Source organism: Lampetra planeri, chromosome 3 (assembly GCF_965212315.1).
Source record: "Lampetra planeri chromosome 3, kcLamPlan1.2.h2, whole genome shotgun sequence".
Taxonomy (NCBI): Eukaryota; Metazoa; Chordata; class Hyperoartia; order Petromyzontiformes; family Petromyzontidae; genus Lampetra; species Lampetra planeri.
Genome location: NC_136109.1, coordinates 26,649,477 through 26,674,557, shown reverse-complemented (window position 1 = coordinate 26,674,557; position 25,081 = coordinate 26,649,477). Strand labels below are relative to the sequence as shown.

Sequence of the window (25,081 nt, the reverse complement as noted above, 5' to 3'; positions counted from 1 at the left end):
TGTGGAATATAAACATCTTCACAAACTGTTTTAAAAATCGAATCATCAAAAATGTGTTATCTCGACCCAATTTTGTATGTGTGTGCGTGGCTGGGTGAGCGAGTGGGTGCGTGGATGGGTGGGCGAGTGGGTGCGTGGCTGGGTGCGTGGCTGGGTGGGTGAGCGAGGGGGTGCGTGGATGGGTGAGCGAGTGGGTGCGTGGCTGGGTGAGCGAGTGGGTGCATGGGTGGGTGAGCGAGTGGGTGCATGGGTGGGTGAGCGAGGGGGTGCGTGGATGGGTGGGCGAGTGGGTGCGTGGCTGGGTGAGCGAGTGGGTGCGTGTCTGGTTAAGCGAGTGGGTGCATGGGTGGGTGAGCGAGTGGGTGCGTGGCTGGGTGAGCAAGTGGGTGGGTGGCTGGATCAGCGAGTGGGTGCGTGGCCGGGTGAGCGAGTGGGTGCATGGGTGGGTGAGCGAGTGGGTGCGTGGCTGGGTGAGCGAGTGGGTGCGTGTCTGGGTGCATGGGTGGGTGAGCGAGGGGGTGCGTGGATGGGTGGGCGAGTGGGTGCGAGGCTGGGTGAGCGAGTGGGTGCGTGGCTGGGTGAGCGAGTGGGTGCGTGGCTGGGTGAGCGAGTGGGTGCGTGTCTGGGTGCATGGGTGGGTGAGCGAGGGGGTGCGTGGCTATCGGGTGCCGGTGGAGCAGGAGGAGGAGGAGGGCGTCTCACGGCGAGCGTGGTGCGCTCCCGCTCCACCAGGTCGGCGAGGCGCGACAGCAGCACCCCGCGGTCCGACGCGTCCATGCGCCTCCACGGGGAGCCCAGCACAAACGCCTCCCGTGCCGCCACCACCGCGACATTCACGTCCTCCTGCATCGGCAAGCGGGGAAAACAACCACAAACAAAAACTAAGAAAAACTAAGAAAAATAATACAAAAACAAAGGCCCTCACTAAGCCTTGCCAATTGTCAGGGCAAGCACAGTTTTATACATAGATATGCTTTAAAATTGTTTCGTCTGAATGGGTGTCCACAAGGAGCGATTAAGCCTCGGGTCATTTGTGGAAGTTCCATATTGCCAATAAATTGTCTCGACGAGTCTCAAAATTCCTTTTCAGGAAGGACTGGACAATGGAGGTCTATCTCCTGCGGCCCGATGAGCATGGTTTTTTTTTTTCAAATCTCCACGTGATCCACCAACCCTCACCCCTCCCGAGAGCCGGATGGCAGTCAGCAGACCAGAGGTCGCAACGGGTACCCGATATCCGTACCCTACCCGATACCCGGCTACCCGTACCCGGCCGGGTACGGGAACCCATTTGCGACCGTGGTGCGGCCGGGTACGGGTACGGGTAAGGAATCAAAACCCGTTTGCGACCTCTGCAGCAGACTCACCTGGTCTCCCTCCTGCACGTCGCAGAGCTTCTCCCCGCTCGCGGGGTCGAAGGTCGGGAAGGTCCTGCCGCTGATGGAGTCACGCCACTCGTTTCCGATGAAGATCTGCCGGGTGCGACGCACAAACACGGTACCATTCACATCATCATCGTCGGCGGTGGCCAGCGTCTCTCCGCTGCTGGATGAAAGCCTCCCCCCCCCCCCCCCGAGCCCTCGCCATCTCTTATGTTCCTGCGAACGAGCCGATTTCGTCGCTCCATCTCAGTGGCGGATGTCCTCTTGCACGTATTCCCTCCCTGCGCAATTCATACATTGCCCCATCCAAACATAGCATACATAAAGCCGTGATACACACATATTGATGAAGAAATGTAAGCACTATACAATGTATATTGTTTATATACGTATATGTAACGTTATTAAGTGCTCATTGAGACAACAACTGACTCGGTGATGCTGCGTCGGCAGTGGTGCACGAGCAAGATTTGCAAATAGTTTTTAACACTTTTGTCAATAGGGCCGTGTGTGGCACTAAAATGATAAATATATAACAGGTGACGTTTCGCGCGAGAGTCCTTCTTCATAGCACATCACAGAGAGAGCTGAGAGATACGAGTTGGAGACTGGACTTGACACCATAGAGCCTGATGAGAATTTAAACAAAACATCTGATGCCCAGCCCTTAAATTGGTATATAAGATAAAACACTGAGATAACGACACTCCGGTGAGAGAGACCTGGAAGAGATGGTGATTTAAAAAAATATAAACATAACGCCAAGATTTTGTGGTTGCCAAGTCCTAAAAACTGAACCTTTGCCGGTTTAAACCGTTCATTATGGTGACATCACACTTTTTGCGGGGTGGAATTGACAACTTGAGAAATGTTTACGAGAGTTTCGCATGCCTCGCATTGTGCTCGTGGAAGGTTTTTTTCTTCTTCTGTTTTACAAAGTATTTAAGAAATGAGGCCCATGGCACCTGTGGGGCCTGGCGCAGGGAGGAGCCTGAACGCCACTTAGGAATGACAAATCCCCCGCTTACGCCGGATTAGCGGGATTTAGGATGGGGACCCCGGAGGTTTCGGCGGCTTTTGTTTAAGCAAAAAAAAAAACTTCCCTCTGGCGAATAAACCTCAGCTGGAGGCACTGGCAAGGGTTGCCACCTCTGAGATGCAAGAAACCCGGGACATGTAGTGAGAAGAAGGATATAGAGGGGAGAATTTTTTTACTATTTTTATTTTTCTTCTTGGTTCTTTCGGTAAAGTCACGTAGAAGGGAAATAATAAAATAATAAAAATAAAACATAATAAAATATTAAGTCGACGTTTCGGCCACAACGCAAGCAGCCGTCCTCAGGTGAAGAACCGGTCTGTCGGAAACGTCGTGAGAATATAGTGAGAATTATTTTATTATGTTTTATTTTTATTATTTTATTATTTCCCTTCTACGTCACTTTACCGAAAGAACCAAGAAGATGAATCCCTGCAGTCACAAAAGCTTTAAAACGATATTTTGATTTTACCAGATAAGGCCCATTATTACACAGCTGAACAATAAGAACAACAATTTAACGTTTAATGTTTAATTTTCTGAGAAGACTTACAGCTTTTCCAGGACAGCTGCCTCAAAAAATGAATGATCCTGGCAAAACCATGACAGGTGGCAACCCGAGTTATTTGCAGCACTTGGACCTACAATGGACAATCTCTCATTGCTGTGGGCCCCCTTGTGCTCCGGCTGTGTCCCTACTCGCTGCTCACACAGCATCAACATCGGACCTGCATAGCGCTTCTCAGTGCTGGAAACACAACAGCTATTGACGCAACATGACACGCCTTCGTGCGTACCGCGGGGATCTTGCGCGTGCAGATTTACTCTGACCACAGAGGGCACTTCTGCGATTGATAACAATATTCCAGACGGCCAAGGAGGTATCCGCAGTGAACAAGAAGTTACGTAAATCAATCCCCGGATTCCCACCGTTCGTGGCTCTCTCCACGACAGCTCGAGAGCCGCGACCGCGACGATCACGCTGGCGACACTCGGGACGTGAAAGTGACGCCCAGGGCGCCGACACAAAACCCTCGCCGCAGTCTGTCCGCACGTCGCCGGCCCAACTCACTCCGACGGCCAAGCCAACTCGGCGCGGCTGTCACTCGCGTGCGCACGTGGGACCTGCCGATGGGCTTTGCGTTTCTCGCCGAATGTTTTCCCGTTGGGTCTGGCGCCTCTCGCCAAAACGTTGGTTAGCGCAGGTTCGATCGAGCTTCCGTGGTGCTGTGGGTCGAGCGGGTATTCACTGGACACGCGACGCAATTTGGGTTTGCGTAGCGGCTAACAAAAAAAGTAACCGCACCTCAAGACGCTCTGTACAGAAACGGTGAGAGTATTGATTGATGTATTGACGCTCTGTACAGAAACGGCGAGAGTATTGATTGTATAAGAGAGTAAGAGGCCATCGGTCATGGGCACAAGATAAAGAGTCCTGAGGCTGGACTTAAACAGGGAAAACTTGAGGCAGAGAGGTGCAAGATGGGAGGGAATGGAAGGGCAGCGAGCTGAGGGCTTAATTTCTCACTGGATATGTTTCCGGATCGTTGGTAGCCTAGAGAATGGGTGGCACGTGACGAAGTAGCCACAGCCGTAAGTGTTAGATATACTGGATGTGCAGTGCCGGGTGCTATAGATTTTCCAGGATGCCGACCCGAACAAACCCGGCTGAAACTAAGGGCCTTGGGTGCACCTCAAGTCGGCCGGCCGCTTGCAGGAGCAGAAACCACCCCCCCCCCCCCAAACAACAACAACAACAACAACAAAAACAAAACAGGCGAGCGGAACAGCCGAGGCAGGTTGCGAGTTTTGTTTTTGGACGCCCGGCCTGGCGTCAGCGAGGCGTGAAGAGGCCTCCACCCCCCCTCGCCTCCCTTTGACACCGCAGAGGGACAGCCAATGGGTGGCGCTCCTCATCACCGGCTACGGGGGTGCAGTGGGGGGGGAAGCGACACGGGAGGAGGAGGACGAGGCGTCTATTCAATGAATCTTCCGCTGCTGCACGGCTTGCCGCCCCCCCCTCCTTCTTGCTCGTCGGACTAAATCAATAAAATCCCACGCGTGTACGCGCGCACACAAGCAGCACGGACAGGCACCTGCGATGTCCCCCTCTGGTTTTCCGTTTGACTTTTGATTTTGATCTTCTTCCTCCTCATCCTCCTCCGCTGTCGTGGCGGCCAGATTTTTTTTTGTTAATTACGTTTTAGGTGTTAAAGTGACACGATGTGTATTTTTCTAATTAAGGATTCTCGCTCGCTCTCTCACTCTCTCATGTGCAGTCCTTTTCGGCGGCCCTCCGTTCAAAAACAACAACAAAAACCAAGAAAAGTGTCGAAACTCGATTATTTTTTTCGCACGGCTTAAAATGTCACCCCCCCCCCCCCCAAAACAACAACGTTGACAAGAAAACCAACAGCAGCATCAGAAGCGCGTCTCTGACAAGAGCGCGAGCCTCCGTCTTAAAGTCTACACGCTCCGTCCACATCGAGCGGCTGCGGAGAGAGAGAATGACCGCACGTGTTTGGATGATTGCCAGGCTCATGCACGCCTGTGCGTCGTTCAACACAAAGCGCAAACAAATAAATGCACTTCTTGTTGTGCTCACGTTAAGACACGATACATTAGGGGTGTGTTTTTGGTTAATATTTGGTCGAGGAGAATTTCACCGCTTTGAGCCGAAAATATTTTCCTGAACGTAAATTAAACATTTTAATAAACGCCGTGGATACTTTGCGTGGGCGGCGAAATTAATTTTGGGCTGTTTGGAAGAAAAAAAGTCCGCGTCCGACGGAAGAACCAAGGATGCACGCGTGACCAACACTAAAACCCAGACGCTGGAGCGAATTCTCAACGTGGGAATGTCCCCAGCAGGTCAAACGTGCCCTCGGCATCTTTAAACCGATGTCGTCGACAGCTTCCGCTGTAGTAACCCCCTCCTTAGTCAAGTAGAGCGCAGCGAGGCCGGGTATCACAGTTGGCTACGTACGGTGTGAAAGAAGTTCAACATGCACACAGGCATAGCACGGTTGGATACGTACGGTGTGAAAGAAGTTCAACATATGTACGTACGTACGCAAGAGTGTTTGTCCTGGTAAAACCACGCCAATGTGTAAGATTAAAATTAACACAAAAGTGCCTTAAAAGCACGTCTGAATGTTCGGACGCACGCGTAGAGGAACGAAGGGACAAACAAAAAAATTACGGAAATAGAAGGGGGGCCATGGACGGAAATGCCGGTGGGAGGGCAGAAGGAATAGAGGGCGATGGAGGTGAGATCGAGGGTGGCGAGCTGGAAGGACGCGTCGGTGGAAAGACATTTGGGGAAAGTGGATGTGACCAGCGAAGAGAAACACACATGGGGAAAAACGATCATAGCAGACAACTCCATGTGATGTAAGTTTAACTTCTTTCGCAGCGTACGTAGCCAACCGTGCGAATCGGAGGTGCGGGGGCTAAATCGGAGGTGACAATGGGCCCTCGCTGGCTTAGAAGAGGAAGAAGACCGTTGTGCAGACGTTCCCATTATTAGCGCAGCGTGGAAGCGTAGCATTGCTGGGAATAGGCACGCATTTCTGGAGTCGTTCTTCGTCGTCCGATTTCTGGAGGAAACGCGCCAATGTCTCTCTCTCTCTTCCATCGCCAGCGGTGGGGAGAGTCGCCGAGCCAATGGGTTTCAGGGCTGTTGTTTTTGTTGTTGGTCAAGATGTGAACGTGGCCCTAACATTCTTAAATCCCTAATTTGTCCCTGCGTGTTCTCTCGCTTCCAAAACATCGTTTTCTACGCCCCCGCAAACATCTCGGACTTCATGACGTTCTGCAAAGTGTCGGTGGGCCTCGAGCGGGGATAATGAGGCCCGTGGGTGTTAGTGACTGCAAAAGGAGAACGTCGCAATGACTTTGCCAAGCACCCCGGGGGTGCTGAAGTGAGCACGTGGGGGCGAGTGGAAGTGTCGCTGGGTGCTGCGTGTGCGTGCGAGATGGGCGGGCGAGGATGTAGGGGGGGGGGGACTAGGAGAGAGGGGGGGCACGGCTGGGTGGTGGAGGGAGCCCGACGGTGTTTGTTTGGATTTTCTGCCCAGAAATCTCAGCTTCTTGGGAATTAGCCCGAGTTTGGCGAACGTTTTGTTGACATGTTGACAAGTCAAACGGTTGACTGTGCGTGGGAAATAAGGGACCAACTGGCATCAAATCTGGACGTGTAAAACTACTTAGCGCAGGTCGGCGAATCAAGGTTTACAAAACGTGCTAAGCTTTGGCCTAAATTCTTGTGTTTTGAAGATTCACGCCGCAGCTGGAACGCATTAAAAATTCGTGGAAACTTCACGTGAAATCGAATTGTGTCATTGTGACTGGGGCTGAGACGATTAACTCGTGATCAGTCAATCAATCAATCACTCCCCCGAGAACATAATTTTCCTACAATTATGTAAGCACTAGGTCTCGTGCCGGGGTGTAGCAGTGGCTACAGTGACTTCGGGAGAGAAATAAAACTGCGCCACAAACCTGGCGATCCGAGTTCTCAAATCCTTGCCAACGACGAGCACGAGTGGAAAGCGATGTCTGAATCGGTCCCTTCTTCCCACTCCACCCGCCACTTCGTCAACCCGCACCGACCGATGAGGTCACTTCTATGGATGCACGTTGAACTTCTTTCGCACCGTACGTAGCCAACCGCACCCCGCATGCCGCCGTTAAACCGCACGCACGGGACGCCGGTGTCACACGCGCGGCCAGGGGAAGCGACGGGAGAGTGGCACCGGCCGCCAGGATCGTTGCGGTCCCTTCCTCCCCTCCCTCCCTCCCCTCCCTCCCTCCGCTCCCTCCCTGCCTCCCCTCCCTCTGCTCCCTCCTTCCGCTCCCTCCCTGCCTCCCCTCCCTCCGCTCCCTCCCTCCTTTTTTTTGCTCCCTCCCTCCGCTCCCTCCCTTCGCTCCCTCCCACCCCTCCCTCCGCTCCCTCCCTGCCTCCCCTCACCTCCCTCCGCTCCCCTACCTCCGCTCCCTCCTTTGGCTCCCTCCCACCACTCCCTCTGCTCCCTCCCTCCCTCCGCTCCCTCCACTCCCTCCGCTCCCTCCCCTCCCCTCCCTCCCCTCCTCCCTCCCCTCCCCTCCCTCCCTCCTCTCCCTCCCCTCCCTCCAACCCCTCCCTCCCTCCGCTCCCTCCCTCCGCTCCTTCCACCCTCCCCCCTCCGCCCCCTCCGCTCCCTCCCTCTCTCCCTCACCCCGTCTCTCTCGATCTCTCTCTCTCTCGACGCGGTTCGGATGTGAACCGTCAAAGCATGTATTTGAACGCGACAAGAGTTTCCCCGTTCTGCGACGCATCGACGGCAATTTCGCCAAGGGGGTTATTTTTTTTTTATGCGACGACGCAAACAAAAAACCCAAAGCCTGCTGCAAGTAGTGGGGCGGGTGGCGAGTGGCTTGCGGGTGGTGGGTGGAGGAGGAGGAGGGGGTGGGGTGGCGGACGGCTAATTGTTTTGCGCGCTCAAAAACATGACCTCCTTGTGACGCGATCGTTTGCGACTCGCGCGAGCGCAACGACATACGCTGGACAAGCCGACGGGAAGCGCGCGGGATTATTTTTTTAATTTTGTTCCAAACGCAGTGGCACCGAGGTCAGCGATTGTGGGAAGCAGCACACCACGCGCGCAGCACACCACGCGCGCAGCACACCACGCGCGCAGCACACCACGCGCGCAGCACACCACGCGCGCAGCACACCACGCGCGCAGCACACCACGCGCGCAGCGATGGGTTTCCGACAGTTCCCCTTGACGCACAAACTCACGCACGACCGCGCGCGTGCAATCCACACGGACGCACGGGCCCTGTGCGCGCGCGCGTGCGAGTGTGCGCGCATGTGTGCGTGTGTGTGTGTTAACGGCACATTAACCAACTCAAACAACTACTGTGTAGAACTTCTATTTAAGAGAGCTATTGGTCAAAGATAGACAGAGAGAGAGAGAGAAAAAGAAAAGTCATAACGGTTTTCCAAAGGAGAAAAAAAAACCTCGCAACCCGTCGGTACTGGGTCGTTCAAACGTAAACATCGCTCGGTGTTTGAGGCAAAGAAGCTGAATGGTGGAGGGAATATTTGTTTTCTTACAAAACACACGAAAAAACCCTCACGTCTCCACATTTTTTCCTCTTCATGTCGCAACTTATGCTCTTCTAAGAGGGCACATCCGTGCAATGGGAGCGCAGAGTTGTTGAAAGTAAGAGCGTCGGAGCCGCACGGAGACCAGACGGCATCCACCAGGCGCGGACCCCGAACCGTCGGGGAAAAATAAATAGTGCGAGAGACGTGTTGGGAAACGCAGACCTGGCAGATGGACAACCACAGTACGAAATCGGACGAATGGACAACCACAGTACGACATCGGCCAGATGGACAACCGCAGTAGGACATCGGATAACCGCAGTACGACATCGGACAGATGGACAACCACAGTAGGACATCGGATAACCGCAGTACGACATCGGACAGATGGACAAACGCAGTCCGAAATCGGTGCAAACGAAGCAACACAAGGGACTGCCCACGAGTGCCCGTCAACGTGGGTTCATTAACAGATGACGAGAACCGAGTTGGATTTGATGACCGGGCCTCGGCTGAGATCGGTGGGAAGTGTCATCTTAAGCTGTCCCCTGGGTCCACCTCGATCCCCTTCACCAGGCCTCACTGGTGAAGTATGGTCAAAGGCCCCCCCACCCCCCACCATGATCGACGCGATGAGGGTCAGGCCTTCATCCAGCAGTTTGCCGACAGAAGAGCTGTAAATGATCGCTGTTGCTCCAGAATCATCATCGTTGATTATTCATTGGTTTCTGTGCCCCGAGCGTTACTTTCTCTCCTCTCTCCCATAATTCCCTGCCCTGACCACAACAACACGCCACTCGCCACTAAGTGGCGGTGATGTCAACACGGCGCTCGTGCCAGGCTACGTGCACGCCAAGGCCCTGACCGCACACCCACCCCAACACCCCGCACCGCCAACGCAAATTCAACCCAAAAGTGGTTTCATTTTTTTTTTGCACTGACGTAAAACATTTTTGAAAGATGCGGTTGCATTTAGAGGGGCATTCAGATTCTAATGATCGTGTGGTGGCGGTGGTGACGGTGGTGGTGGGTGGTGGTGGGTGCATGCAGAGTAATGAGCGTGCGAGTAATTTTGACCAGGGTAAATAAATGCGACCCGCGCGACAATTCGCCCATTGTCCCTGAACTTCACACGTGCGTCTTGGGGGGGGGGTACGGGTTCTCGCCACGCTGATGACAAACCGCACCCCCCCACCCCACCCACTACTCCCCCGCGACACCGCAGCCGCTTCTCTTTCGTACCCCCCCCCCCCCCTTCTACGACAGCGAAAAACACAAAGGAAGCCTAAATAATTTTCTCCCATTGTCCACACCAAACGGTGCACGAACGCGTTGGTCGAGCTCGGTGGGGGGGGGGGGGAGTCGATGGGGGGGGGGGGGGGAGAGTCGGAACGACACAAAGGCTCGAGCGAGGGATGGTAAAAAAAAAAACCCAAACGCGTACGAGCGCGCGCCCTCTAAAACGAGGTTTGCTCAGCCGCTAACCGCCTTCCAGATCACGTGTCGTCGGTGACGCTGGATCAGATGTCTGCTAGTCCCGGGCTATCAAGTCCACTGGTTCTCTCGATCGGATGTCAGCGGCTCGAGATCGGATGTCCGTGGTTCCGCGGCAAATGTTGTACACGGGCGGCCCTCTCATCATCACACGACACGTCACGAAATTGGACACACGCCGCTGTTCACATCGCCTTGTCTGCCGCTCGGTTGGTCACGTAACAGAGAATCGTGTGTCCGGCAAGACGGTGATGGCTTGGGGAGGCCTTCATCCAGCAGTGGATCGATCATGGCCCATGATGATAATGATGATGGAATTTGCTGATACGTGAAATGATGGCAATACCATGTTTGCGTGTTGAACTTCTTTCGCACCGTACGTCGCCAACCGTGCTGTTCGGAGGTGCACCATAATGCCCTCCTCTGCTGGTAGTCTACTAATTGCACTCTGATATTCTGGCCACATCCATTATAGATTATATCTGTAAAGAAAAGGATGCCCTCTTGGGAATTAATAATAATGTACAACGCCACATAATGTACAACCCCACTGTCAATCCACCGCCAGACAAAGGCCTCCCGAAGCCATGTCGGCCATTGGGGGGTTGTTTGGCCATACCATTGGTACCTCATTTGCCAGTAAACAAATTGATTATTGTTTTTTTACCCTTTTATCTGGCAACAAAACTGACACCTCTTTTTTACGAGGAGTCATGTTTGTATAGACCACAATACCTGCAGTCATAATGCAAACAAAAAACATAATTTTTTACTGGCAAATGAGGTACCAATAGTGTAAATGCTTACCCCGAGCTCTCATACTCTGATGGTGCATTGTCTTTGAGTTGTGCGCCTTTTGGCGTCATCTGGTCCAACACCATGTGAGACTAGGCTCTAAGGAAAGCTGTCTCGGGTGTGGACCAATCAACTTCAAGGACAGTGCATACATTATCAGAGTTGTGTTTTTTGTTTGCATTACGACTGCAGGTATTGTGGTCTATGCAAACATGACTCCTCGTAAAAAAGGTGTCAGTTTTGTTGCCAGATGTTTGGCCATACTTCACCACATTGGTCAGTGCAGATTAGTGAATGGGGGGGGGGCAGCACCAATTCAGATACCACTCGCCACTGATGTTCGCTGCGACTGGGTATCGAACTCAGATGATCGGGGCCCGAGGCGTGCCAGGCCAACCACTTCGGCCACCATTCCACCCGTTCCAGGTAATGGCGCTCAAATCGACACGAGGACATTGAGATTCACATCGCTTCTAAGTGGGGAGCGCACCTTACGACGACAGACGCCGTGTTGCAGATAGATCAAGCGACCTACTTGCTGTGCTGCACTCTACTCGATACTTTCACAACCCAGGTCGCATCTTAGAGCAAACACCCTTTTGTGAGCTTCAGTGAAATTGTTTTCGAACTTTCAGGCATGGGGCCTGAGCTCATCAGGCTGTGCACTTAATTAACGATTTACTTCCAGATATTGAATTTTGATTTGAAGCTTTCGTGACTGCAGCAATCCATACTCTTTGGTTCTTTCGGTAAAGTCACGTAGGTATACATTTTTATTTTATACCCACGTGACTTTACCGAAAGAGAGTATGGATTCCCAGATATTGCGCTTAAAGCTCACAAGCGGCGATCTTAATGAACGAGGCGGGGCGGGTGGAGGTCGGAGTGGTGTCGGAGGGATGGCGAGAGCTGGAGCCATCCAGACTGAAGCCAACTTGAAGCCATCCTCCCCGGGCAGCCGAGTGTGGGCCCCACCGCCCACCCAGACGAGCGGGCGTCGGTGCAGCCGGCAGCGGCCCCCGCGGGCTCGCCTTACCGGTCCGCTCGGGCACAGGCCCCAGCAGCTCGCTCTTTGTCACGGGAACACTTTGTTGCATTGTTGTGCGCTAATGTCCTTAAGATCCTCCCCGAGCCGCCGGACAATTTTAAGGAGATTAAGCGATCCATTAGGGTCTCAATGAAGATGCCGGGAAAAAATAAAATAAAATACCATATTACGACGGCTGATTAGGGGAGGAGACCGCCCCCCCTCCACCCACCCAACCCACCCCCCCCCGCTGCCCGCAGTTATTCTTGTGCTGGGTTGAGAAAAAAAGCCCCCATAGGAGATGCAGCGATGAAATCGGTTTGTGTGCAGGTGTTTGTGACGAGGGCATTTTTCTGCATCGCGGGATTGTTCCGAGATGATGGTCAGCTTGACGGAGGCATTCATTCAGCAGTGGATTGAGAAAAGGTTGTTTCTGCTGCTAGTGATGATGATGATGACGATAAAGGTGATGAACCCGCGGTAAAATGAAAGGAGTGAACGTTCGAGATTCACATTTGTTTTAACAACATATCTGAGCGGACGTGTTGCGAAGGACCGTTTACTGTAAGCGGCTGCTGCTTCTTTTTTGTGTATTATGCGCGAGGAATCCATAAATGAGCGTGGCGGGCGGCGATTGGCAAAAGCTGCGACTTTACGGGAGGGGCAGCAAGAGTAACGAGAGAGAGAAAGAGAGAGAGGGAAGGGACGAACAATATAAAAAAAACATCACAACTAAATATAAAAATTAAACTGACACAAAGACAACGAAAAAAAAGCGAGTTGGGAGAGAGGAAGGGGGGGGGGCGGCGGGCGAAAAGAAGACTCCCCACTGAGATGAAACGCCCCCGCAAAAATGTCGCCGTGATGCCAAAAAGAGTCGCCGTTCACTTTGATAGTGGCCGAGCGCCGGCTTTAATTAATAATTCATTGTGTTCCATGCGTCCGCCCGCTGCTGTTTTTGGCACAAACGTCGGCACCAATAAAAATACCTTTTTTTAGCTATAAAAAAACGGGCCTTTTTGAAATAATATTTGCGTTAGCGCAAGCGTTAAACAACCTACTGGGGGTGGTGTGGTATGCACGCGGCTTGTGATCCAGCACTGTGGTAGGCAGCAGGGAGGGGTTGGTGGATCACCGCACACACCGATGTTGTGCGAAACTCTCTCTCTTCCCGTGGGCGTTGAGAAGGTGCCGTACCCTAGGGCGCCAGGAGAAGGCTGTGCAACAAATGGACTAATCGCCATCAGTTTCCATCTGTACGGGAATCGAGCGTTGCCCTCTCGCAGGCGGCGGATTTTCTCCGCGTGCTCCAGTTTCCCCCCGAATGTATAATAGACACTCGTCATTTTAATTGGCTGGAAACATTTCTTGAATAAATACAAACTCAATGCAACAGCAGGACCCTCTTGGGAAAATAAAAATAGTCATCCAACTCATCTTCTTGGTTCTTTCGGTAACGTCACGTTGAAAAGAAATAATAAAATAATAAGCCATTCATTCAGACGCTGTCTTCCCGACAGACCTGTTCTTCACCTGAGGACGGCTGCTTGCGTTGTGGCCGAAACGTCGTGAGAATTATTTGATTATGTTTTATTTTTATTATTTTATTATTTCCCTTCTACGTGACTTTACCGAAAGAACCAAGAAGATGAATCCTTGCAGTCACGAAAGCTTTAAATCGAAAAAAAAAGTCATCCAACTCATTGTGACTTTCCTGGATCGGGGAATTTTGCATCGCTCGCGTTCAGTGTCCGACACCGCAACCTCCGTCCGCATCGCATCGAAACTCTTCCCAGCAGCCATCACCAACAAGCTCTGCACCACGCTCGGCCTCGTCCCCATATCTTTGATAGCACTGAAATTGTAAGCGTTGTAAAAAAAATACAAAAAAATGTGCCAATGTCCATTTTAAATAAAAATGTATTTCGAAAATTAAGAGAATGTGTTCGCTGTGGTGTACAAACTCCAAATTGATAATAAATAATCCCAGGTTTTAAAAAACTATTATAAAGGGCTATTGTGCAAAACATATTCTGTACATGTTTTCTGATCAGGCAAAATTTTATTTAAAGAATTTGTGGAGTTGCTGCTTATCTGTTAAATATGGATAGAAACGCCACTTTAATTGTTCAGAGAATTGGGCTTAGGCAAGAAACCACGCGAGCAGAAAAGATGACCTTGGCTATGCCTAACGATGACTTGGCAGTCCCAAGTAGAGAATACTCCGGAGAATGATGTCGTTTACTGCAGAGATGGAGCAGTGGAATTGGCCCATGTGCTAGACACCTTGTGGCATCACAAACCCATGAGACGTGGCGAGTTTGGGGGGGGGGGAGCTTTATCCAGAAGTAAATTGGGTACAGATGATGGGTGATGATGATGTACTCTGCACCCTCATCCCTGCATTTCACTATTTTTTGCTCTCCAAGTCTCCCTTTGCAAAAGGGGGCGCATCTCAGCTGCTTATATATAATCATTATCAGCCGGTTTCATCGCAGGAAGCCCACCTATCTGCTTGTCTGAATATATCTGTCCGTCTGTATCACCGGATCTCAACTTGCACGCCTCTCCATTTATGTCCGTCTGTGTCATACTCTGAATCTCTGTCCATCTATGAATCTGTCTCTCTGTCTGCGTATGTCTGTCTAGATCAACCTTCTTTTGGTTTGCATCTCTGCCTGTTTCAATTCTCTGCTTGCGTGCTGCTGTGCCTCTCTGAAGTGATGTTCCATCCATCCGACCATCGGCCTGTCTTTGTCTTTCAGCTATCCGTGCTCCTGTCACTTGCGTTTGTTTCCGCCTGTCTCGAACTCGGGCTACACTTTGAACCTCAACTGTGCCCAATCCGCGGGGCGTATGTGTGTGTGTGCGTGGGGAGTGGTGGTGTAGCGGTTAGCGCGCTGCGCTACGAACCCGGCGACCCGAGAATGATTCCCGCACATGGGCCTACACCGGTGACGATTATCTGAACCGGTCCTGGGCCTTCCCTAGGTCGACTCAGCCTCAAATGAGTACCTGGTGCGGTGTGTAAACATCGCTACTAGGGGAGAAAAAGGCGGCCGGGCGTGGTGCTGGCCACCCACCCCGTCGTGTGCCGTGCCGGCCTTCATAGGTGCTACTCGCTAACAGCACTTGCCCCAGCAGTCTGTGAAGGCTATACGGGGGATCTCTATCTTTGTGTGTGTGGGGGGGGGGGAGTTTCGGTTTCCCACGCCGCACGCTGGGGCTGAATCCCGCACCAGCCGCTGGGAGCTGGCGCAGATTGCACGCGAGCGCTCTGCTCGAGTGCGCGTGACGCGAGATGAGACTCGACGGCCCGCGCTGCCCATCCGAGACGCAACAGACCAAGGGCATTGCCCCAACGGCACTCTATCTCGTCAGTTACCTGCAAGGGCAGGGGGTTAGCGTTTTGCTGTGGCAAAGGGTAGGGAAAAGCATGCAAGCACGCGTACATCTAAACGTCGTAGGTCAATGCGTGCGCGATAGTTCCCAACGAGCGGAGCACCCGATGCCCGCTACGGCTTGTGACACGCATCGTGAAACGCTCGCTCGCCGTTGCATACAACACCGCGGTGTTCACGAGCCGGTGCTTGTGAACTGGTTTGTTGTTGTTGTTGTTGCGTGAGTTTAGTTTGTGGTCCTTCCCCCGCACCTCCGATCAGCACGGTTGGCCACACGTACGGTGCGAAAGAAGTTCAGCGTGCATGCGGTGCAATGGTAACCGAGGTGGCGATGGAATGTATTGTGACGCTGTGCTACGCCAGAAACGCGACTGTCCGCAAAAAAAATTCAAACTTTGGACGACCTTGAAGGCGTTTTCTAAAAGTGTGGGGGGGGGGGGCGCATCGCTGCTCATCGTTAAGTCCGACCAGAAGCACTCGAGTTGCCAAAAACACACACAAATAACAGCAGGGCAAGCGAGCGGGGGAAAAAAATCGACGCGAAAGTAAAAGTAAGAAGCAAGAATGTCCTTAATTGAGTTAATCAGATAAAGACAGAGGGTAGGGAGAGAGAGAGAGAGGAAAAAAAATGGCAAAAGGAAAGCAAAAACCATTTCAATTTTCCCCATCTGGTACCAATTGCTTCTCCGAGCTCCCAGCTGAAATGATGCAACAAATTGTTTAATTATAAAACATGCTGGCCGCATTTCCTTCTAAACGTTGTGCCCCCCCCCTACCCGACCCACCCCACTGCACCCGCCCGGCTCCCACCGCTCCTCATTTCGCACAAGTCTGTCCACTCTCGTTCTCTCGCTCTCCACCCCAGATGCATCTGCGTCCACGGCAGCAGAATCGCCTCCTGCGAGCTCGAGAGGGGTCGCCACTGAACGTCCACCCCCCCGCCCCCACCCTTCCTCGCGCACGTAACCCGTCACGGAACACGCAGAACGCCCCCAATCCACCGAGAAAGTTTAAAGAACGCCAAATAACGAGCGGTTCAAAGTGTTGCATCGATGCGTAATTTGAGGCTCTGGCTTCACGTGGGTGTTCCCCTCCTCTCCCCTCCTCTCCCCTCCCGTCGGAGTTTGTTGCTGTTGACGTTTGTGACTGCCCTGGACTGCTGACACATGCCCGACGGCGAACTTGGCACTATTTGTATTCCCCCCCCCCCACCACCACAACCGCCGCTAATCAAGGAGGGCTTTTAACGTTTAGAAGAAGAAGGAAACAAATGTACGCATTCCGAGGAACTTTAACGTAATTTTAAATACCGTAGAATATGTTCGCGCGCGTACGTCAACGTGGGTGCGTGCACGCTAACCTGCCGGTGATTTCCCTTGGGGGGGAGGGGAAGGTGGGGGGGGGACTCAATGCCAACAAAAGCAGATCTCTACATTGCACCGCGCTACGGACCCCCCCCAAATGTCAACCACTGCGTCTGACATTTCATCCCCGACACTCAAAGGCCACGTGTAAAATGAGTAACAACAACAACAACAACTAGACAACAAGAGGAGCGATAAACAAATGGCGTGAACTAATTAGACATTTTCGCGTGCCTCCGTCTTATGGGTTTAAAAGAAAAACATTCCTCCCTGATATCTTCATATTGCGAGTGAGATTTCCCCTTTGGTGAAACGCCGTTCAAATGGCCTCCGCCCGTTTCGGCAGAAACTTCAAAGGGCGCCGCTGACCTCCTCTCGTGCTGTTTTATAACCTCCCAGGGATATTACACAGTCGAGCAGGGGCTGCCGAGGGATTTTTCAAGCTAAAGGCTAGAATCGGTTTCACGTTGCTATGTGTTTAGGCTTGAAAGATCGCGTTTCAAATAAGTGGTTTTGTTGAGAGTCAAAAAAAAATGTGGTCAAGATGAGTTTTTCCCCCCGCCCCCTCTCTCCCCCTTCGACCAAGCAGAGCCTAATAATTGCAACTCCATTAATTTGTCCTGCTTCATTATTTATTTAACCGCTCATTTACAGAATGTATGTTTTGGCACGCGGACCCGAGTGGCGAATGCAACAGCAGCAACAACAGCAGCAGCAAAATTTGTGGAAGTGATGCATTAACAAACAATTCCTTCTCGACGTTCGCAATTGGTGAGCACGTGGCTTAAATCAGAACGCAGACGGCTCTCCCCTGCACACGGTTCAGGCAATTGCAGTGGTCGTTCCATACGAGTGCAAACTTGTATGACAAAGACAAAGATTCCCCCCCCCCCCCCCCCCAGTGTAGCCTCAACAGACTGTTGGGGCAAAGTGCTGTTAGCGAGCACCTATAAAGGACGGCACGGTACACGAGGGGGTGAGTGGCCAACACCACGCCCGGCCGCCTTTGTCTCCCCAGTGGCGATGTTTACACATCGCGCCAGGTACTCATTTGAGGCTGAGTCGACCTAGGAAGGCCCAGGACCGGTTCAGATGATCGTGGCTGATGTTTGGCCGTGAGCGGGTATCAAACTCGGGTCGCCGGGTTCGTAGCGCAGCGCGCTAAATGCGAAACTACCGCTCACCGTGCAGACTTTTCTACACACACACACATCACTCCATAACCATCCCATTAAACAACGCTGCCTTTAAAAACTGAAAGGAAAAAAATATCGAGTACGCTAATTTACGCTAATTGTCCCGGGGTCAATGGCTCATTCTCAAAGCATAAAAAGCCAAAACATTGACACAACGGAATTGTTCCTCTGCTTGAGTTGTGCCACTTTGTGTTTGAGATTCAAGTGGAAGGTGAGAAGCCCCTGTCTGCTGCCAAGGGTTCTGTACACCACCGAACATCCAATCGTGGAATTTGCCAAAACAGCCCAAATGCAGGATCCGCCTGAGAACTTGTTGTGTAGATGCTGCTCTGTGGGGCATTGCTTATTTTAATCGACATCAAACGCCACCGTATACACCAAAATCAACCTACACATTTGGGCCAGTGCTCCATTGTAATTCGGTGTTTGTTAATGACGATCGCGTTCAATATCTCTGGGCCGATTGTTTTAGCCTTTACAAACCCTGATAAATGAACGAGCACGCCGGCCAGCCAGCCGACACCGCAGCAAGGCATTCGCTCTTCTTCCCAACACTCACTCGTACGAGCGTGTGCATGTACGTGCTTGTCTGTGTGCGTGAGATGTACATGCGTGCTGTGTGGGCACGTGCTGTGTGGGTGCGTGGGGTGTGAGTGGGGTGTACGTGCGAGTGTGTATTTGTATGCATGCGTGCTTGTGTGTGTGCGTGGGGTGTACGTGCGTGGGGTGTGAGTGGGGTCTACGTGCGAGTGTGTATTTGTATGCATGCGTGCTGTGTGGGTGCGTGCTGCGTGGGTGCGTGGGGTGTACGTGCGGGTGCACACCACGAGGCACGCAGGACTCCTGTGAGCAACCCCCCCCTCCCCCCCCCCTTGTTGGAGTAATTTGTTAGGCCCTGGCCTGTGGGGGTCTGTGTGGAGGCATTTGCGGGGGGGTCCTCACGACATCGCAAGCGCCCTTCCAGGGTAGAGTGGGGTCAGAGGGCACGGGGGGGGGGTGTCAGCTGGTGCAGCTGCCTGCGGGAGCTGTCGCTGGGACCTCACTACGAGGGGGGATGGGGGCGGGGGGGGCGGTGGGGGCATTTGAGGCCCCGTCACATCACCTGTGAAGGTCCTCGGGGGGCCGGCCCGCATGGCTGGAGGGTTGGTGCAAATTAGTTGCTCATCGGGGAGAAAAAAAAGAACACATCGCTAAGCATATTTTTTAGGGCTTGAAGTAAATTATTAAAATGTTTTAATTATATCCGCCTCCCCACCTCCTGGCCCCGTGGCGCAGAGAGCCAACTCTGGCTCACAGGCTCTGTCAGGGAGGGTCCTGAGTTGGGACGTTTGGCCCGTGTTCCTTTTGAGTTTTAGAATGCATTGAAGGAAACTCATTGGCGTCAGGGAAAGATGATCATACTCTGCATATTTGTTTATGGCCGGTCAGAAAGCTATTTGCTGTCCTGTCTCCCATGATCACCCAACCGCTCTGCTCTACAGAAATCGCCAAAGGTGCCTCAATGCCGCGATGCATTTGTGGTGGCGAAATGTCACGCACGTTGAACTTCTTTCGCGCCGTACGTAGCCAACCGTGCTGCTCATCGGAGGTGTGGGCGGTGGGGGGGACAACAAACTAAACACAAAATTCAGTTCAAGAGATTACTTTTCAAACTAAATTTCAAAGAGCGTTCCAGACGGCCGCAGAAGCGCATCTGAAAGCGCGCATTGCAGTGGCCGTCTTTGTTCGAATGCCGAACCGAGAAGTTGCTGTGAGGATGAAATTCCCCATAATTCACCAAACGCAACGCGTCCCTGTAACTCGAATCGTTGACCCCTCCCCCGCGGTGGAAATCCGCTCGCCAAGTCAGTCTGGCGTTGTCGATTAAACTAAAACCTCAACTTTTCACTTTGTTTTTTTATTTTTTATTAGGTATGGCCCCATTGAGCTGCTATAGAGCATTTTTTTCAGAAGCGACCCGGCGATCAGAAATGATAGCTCAACGAAGTGGCTTATCATCGTGTGGAAATGTATCGCAGCCACGTACTCTAAAGGCGTGACGTTGATTCTAAATTTGGAGGGGAAAACCGGAGGAACCGGAGAAAAATCCAAGCGACCAGGCGGAGAGAGACACTCAAACTCCAAATATACAGGCGTCAGGGATCGGGGGTCGGGATCGAACCCATGTCCACCTGCATATCAGGCGAGGTCGTTAAAATCTCACCACCGATATAATTAAACGGGTCAGACCTTGCTGATGAAGCTCAGTACATTTTAACTAAATCCATCATTAATTATTCAGACGAATCGTGGCGAAGAAACACTCATCTGGAAAGCCCTTGAGAAAATTCAACAACAACCCGCCCCCCTGTTGTTAATTCTTAAAGTGCAAACCTTCATGGAAGAGATACCCAAAGTTTACCGAAAGTATCTACTGCTCGCCCGAACTAAATTTACAAACGATGGAAGCGGGCCGCAATAAAAAAAAGTCCCGGGCACAGAGAAAGAGAGAGAGGAGAACGACGCCGTGAATGGTGGGCGTAAAATAAACAAGAGGCGAAAGCGTGGGGAGGGCTTAGGTTACCCGCTGGTGGAGGAGGAGAGTTCGGGCAGGGGTGGGGGGATGGGATGAGAGAGAGAGAGCGAGCGAGACACCGTGAGAGAGGGGAGACATTCTTAACATCTTATTACAATTTAATCTGAATGACAACATCACAGATGCGATTTGGCCCCTTGCCCCGGCCAACATCTGCGCGCTGCCTCGCCGCTCCTCGGGGGAGCCCGAGCGCAGATCTCGGAGCGGCCGGCTGAGCGTCGAGGGGGCTCCGTCCGGAACGCTCGCAAGAAGCCTCGCGGCTAAAATCTGCCACGGCATTTTTGTTGTGTTATGTTCCTGTTATTATTATATATTATCGGGAGTTTTGTTGTTTCGATTTAAAGCTTTCGTGACTGCAGGGATTCATCTTCTTGGTTCTTTCGGTAAAGTCACGTAGAAGAAAAATAATAAGAAATAAAACATAATACAATAATTATGAAATAATAAAATAATAAAAATTCAACATAATAAAATAATAATGTTTTATTTTATTTATTTTATTATTTCCCTTCTACGTGACTTTACCGAAAGAACCAAGAAGAGTTTGTTGTTGTTGTTGTTATCGCGGATTATGCACAGCAGTCCGTCCGGTACACCCACCCACGCGCTCATCCCACGTTGTTCCTGTTACGAAGTTGTCTTCCCAGCTCTTGTTTTTACCGAGTTGCTGGTTCACATTCGTGAGTTGGCGGAAATTTAAATTTTTTTCTGTCGAATTTTGGTGGTGGAGAGATGTCCAAGTGCACAGGTCCCGTGGGTTTTCAGCCCACCCATTTCTTGCTGGCGTTTAACCACCTCCCTATGACATACGTGCGTTTCACGACGGTGCCCTTTGGTCATAGCCAGGTGACAGCCCGTTTGGGACCAGGCGCCAGATTCCCATCTTTCATTTTGTTCTTTGTGTGTGCGCGTGTGTGTCTCACTTTTGGAGGAGAGTCGGGCCCACTGGCGGCCGCAGCTCCCATCCCCCGGTACACAGGAAGTCGGCACTTAATTCGGAACACAATTAGGTCCAGCGATCTGTGACATTGGATAAAAGACATAAGAAGTCGCGTGGTGCGTGTGGGTGATGGAAGCAGCAGCAGCAAGAGGAGGCAGGGCTGGGAGCGAGGGAGGAGAGGGAGGCGAGATGAGGAAGCGATTAGGCGTAATTTGGACACTGGGCTCTGCACGTTTCTGGCTCTGGGTGGAGCGGCACCTGCCGACAGGGCTCGCAGGGATGCGCGGAAGAGGGAGAGAGAGGCGGGGGTGGGGGGGATAGAAGGAGGAGAGAGAGGGGGGGGGAGGCAATCTCGCTTCGCTCCCAGCTCTCTCTCGTGGCGTTAAAACTTTCACACGGCCGCAGCCGACGTGTGGGAGTGTGTGAGTGTGTGTGAGTGTGTGTGAGTGTGTGTGAGTGTGTGTGAGTGTGTGTGAGTGTGTGTGAGTGTGTGTGAGTGTGTGAGAATGTGTGAGAGTGTGAGAGTGTGTGAGTGTGTGTGAGTGTGTGTGAGTGTGTGAGTGTGTGTGAGTGTGTGTGAGTGTGTGTGAGAGTGTGTGTGTGTGAGTGTGTGTGAGTGTGTGTGAGTGTGTGTGAGTGTGTGAGTGTGTGAGAGTGTGTGTGAGTGTGTGAGTGTGTGTGAGAGTGTGTGTGTGTGAGTGTGTGTGAGTGTGTGTGAGTGTGTGTGAGAGTGTGTAAGTGTGTGTTAGTGTGTGAGTGTGTGTGAGTGTGTGTGAGAGTGTGTGTGTGTGAGTGTGTGTGTGTGAGTGTGTGTGTGTGAGTGTGTGTGAGTGTGTGTGAGTGTGTGTGAGTGTGTGAGTGTGTGAGAGTGTGTGTGAGTGTGTGAGTGTGTGTGAGAGTGTGTGTGTATGAGTGTGTGTGAGTGTGTGAGTGTGTGTGAGTGTGTGTGTGTGAGAGTGTGTAAGTGTGTGAGAGTGTGTGAGTTTGTGTGAGTGTGTGAGAGTGTGTGAGTGTGTGTGAGTGTGTGCGTGTTTGTGAGTGTGTGAGAGTGTGTGTGAGTGTGTGTGAGAGTGTGTGAGTGTGAGTGAGTGTGAAACTGTGTGTGAGTATATGTGAGTGTGTCAGTGTGTGTGTGTATCGATGTGTCAAATGCGTCCGGGCGTGTTTGCTGGCCGCGCACCCCCTGGTGTGCCGTGCCGCGAACAGCACTTGCCCCAACAGTCTGTTAAGGCTATACGGGGGATATTTGTCTTTGGTGTGTGTGCGTTTGTCCGTGTGTGTGTCTGCTTGGAGTTCACGACCATCCATCAGCTGTGCGATGGTTGCGAGGAGTCGTCGCTAAGTAACGGGTAGCGGCAGTGCGAAACGAGCGAGAGACGAGATACGAGAGAGAGGGGGAGGTGGGAGCGGTGAGAGACGAGGGGAGAGAGACACGAGGGGGGAGAGGCGAGGGGGGAGAGACACGAGGGGGGAGAGACAAGGGGGGAGAGACAAGGGGAGAGAGACACGAGGGGGGAGAGGCGAGGGGGGAGAGACACGAGGGGGGAGAGGCGAGGGGGGAGAGACACGAGGGGGGAGAGACAAGGGGGGAGAGACAAGGGGAGAGAGACACGAGGGGGGAGAGGCGAGGGGGGAGAGACACGAGGGGGGAGAGACAAGGGGGGAGAGACAAGGGGAGAGAGACACGAGGGGGGAGAGGCGAGGGGGGAGAGACACGAGGGGGGAGAGGCGAGGGGGGAGAGACACGAGGGGGGAGAGACAAGGGGGGAGAGACAAGGGGAGAGAGACACGAGGGGGGAGAGGCGAGGGGGGAGAGACACGAGGGGGGAGAGACAAGGGGGGAGAGACAAGGGGAGAGAGACACGAGGTGGGAGAGGCGAGGGGGAGAGAAGCAAGAGACACCCTCACGACGAACGTGGGTTCTGGGGGAGCCCTCCGAATGTCCCTAAAGAGCACCCCCTTTGAAGTCCCCCTTCATGGAGCCTTTGCCCTTCAACCCCCCCCCGCCTTCTCCTCTCCACGGCACCCCCAAAGCTCTCACACCACACGCGCGCGAGCGACATTGTCCGATAAAGAGCCCAGGGATCGATGCCGGTTGGGATGTAAAGCGCGGAAGCTTTTCGAGGCGTGTTGCGCTGCCGTGCGTTACAAAGATCCCCCGCGTAGCCTCGAGAGACTGTCGGAGCAAATGCTGTTAGCGAGTAGCACCTGCGAAGGCCGGCACGGCACAAGAGGGGGGGGGGGGTTGGGTGGCCAGCATCCACGCCCGGTCGGCCGCCTTTATCTCCCCAGTGGCGATGTTCACTACACACCGCCACCAGGCACTCATTTGAGGCTGAGTCGACCGAGGGGAGGCCCAGGACCGGTTCAGATGATCGGCAGAGTTGTCGGCCGTGAGCGGGAACCGAACTCGGGTCGCCGGGTTGGTCGAGAATCGTGCTCATCGGAGGTGCGGGGGGATGACAACACACTAAGCACACTAAGCACACACACAAACAACAACAACAACAGCTCTAAAGACGTGAGTTCTCCATCGAGATGATTTCAAAGTGCGTAAACTCCAGTGGCTTCCTAATATCGATGACTGCCGCCTTTGTTCGACGGCTGAGCAGCCAACAGCCGCCGCTGCTGCTGCTTCGAGGATGAGCGGAGTTCGCGTGGTGGTGGTGGTTCATGCGCCTTGACGATATCAGCGAGGCGTTGTGGCTCATTTCTGGCACTTAGTTCGTGTGTAATTAGAAACGACCTCACACATATACTACTACTTGTATACGTACACCACGATTACCGAGCACAGAACCGAAGGCCCAAAACGCCAATCGGCCAGCAACGGACAGCATTCGTTAAAGGTGAAATAGAGTGTAGCGGGTTTCACGAATTTAACGAGGCTATTGTGAAGAACTTTGGAAAGAGAGACAATGAATTCCAGGATGGAGCCGTGCGAGAGAAGAGGCAGAGAGAGTGAGAGAAGTGATGTGATCTGCAGTGTGGGGTGTGTGAGTCGGTGAGCGAGTGTGGTGAGTGTGTTGTTGTGACCTGCAGTGCGGGGTGGGTGTGTATGTGGGTGAGCGAGTGGTTTGGTGAGAGAGTGAGTTGGTGAGCAGGTGAACGAGTGAGTGTGGGGAGCGGTAGTGTGGCGGTTAGCGCTACGCTGCGCTACGAACCCGGCTGCCCGAGTTCGATTCGCACTGACGGCCAATATCAGCGACGATTATCTGAATCGGTCCTGGGCCTCCCCTAGGTCGACTCAGCCTCAAATAAGTACCTGGTGCGGTGCGTACACTTCGCCACTAGGGAGACAAAGGCGACCGGGCGTGGTGTTGGCCACCCAACCCCTCGTGTGCTGTGCCGGCCTTCATTAGGTGCTCGCTAACAGCACTTGCCCCAACAGTCTGCTAAGGCTATACGGTGGATTCATCTTCTTGGTTATTTCGGTAAAGTCACGTAGAATGGAAATGATAAAATAAAAAAAATAAAACATAATAAAATATTTATTTTATTATAAAATATTTATTTTATTATTTTTATTGTTATTATTTTATTATTTCCATACATGACTTTACCGAAACAACCAAGAAGATGAATCCCTGCAGTCACGAAAGCTTTAAATCGAAATTTATACGGGGGATCTTTGTCTTTTTTGTTGTTGTGTGAGTTGGGTGAGCGAGTGAGTGTGTTTGTTGTGAGCTGCAGTGTGCTGGCGGTTGAACGGTGTGGACGAGACGAAGCGGTGAGAACCTGCTGGATCGCGAGCCGTCGACGTGGAAGAGGGGA

The 25,081-nt window shown here is 52.5% G+C and overlaps 1 protein-coding gene across 2 annotated transcripts in view; it reads right to left on the bottom strand.

The window, feature by feature from the left end:
* Window positions 1-25,081, bottom strand: part of LOC144717166 (retinal dehydrogenase 2-like) — a 71,905-nt gene that overhangs the window by 26,038 nt on the left and 20,786 nt on the right. For both annotated transcript variants that reach the window (XM_078592498.1, XM_078592499.1), the window contains exons 2-3: window positions 1,368-1,472; window positions 703-843 (exon numbers count right to left, since the gene is read on the bottom strand). In XM_078592498.1, coding sequence (XP_078448624.1) covers window positions 703-843; window positions 1,368-1,472 — 246 coding nt within the window. The remainder of the gene's footprint in view (window positions 1-702; window positions 844-1,367; window positions 1,473-25,081) is intronic.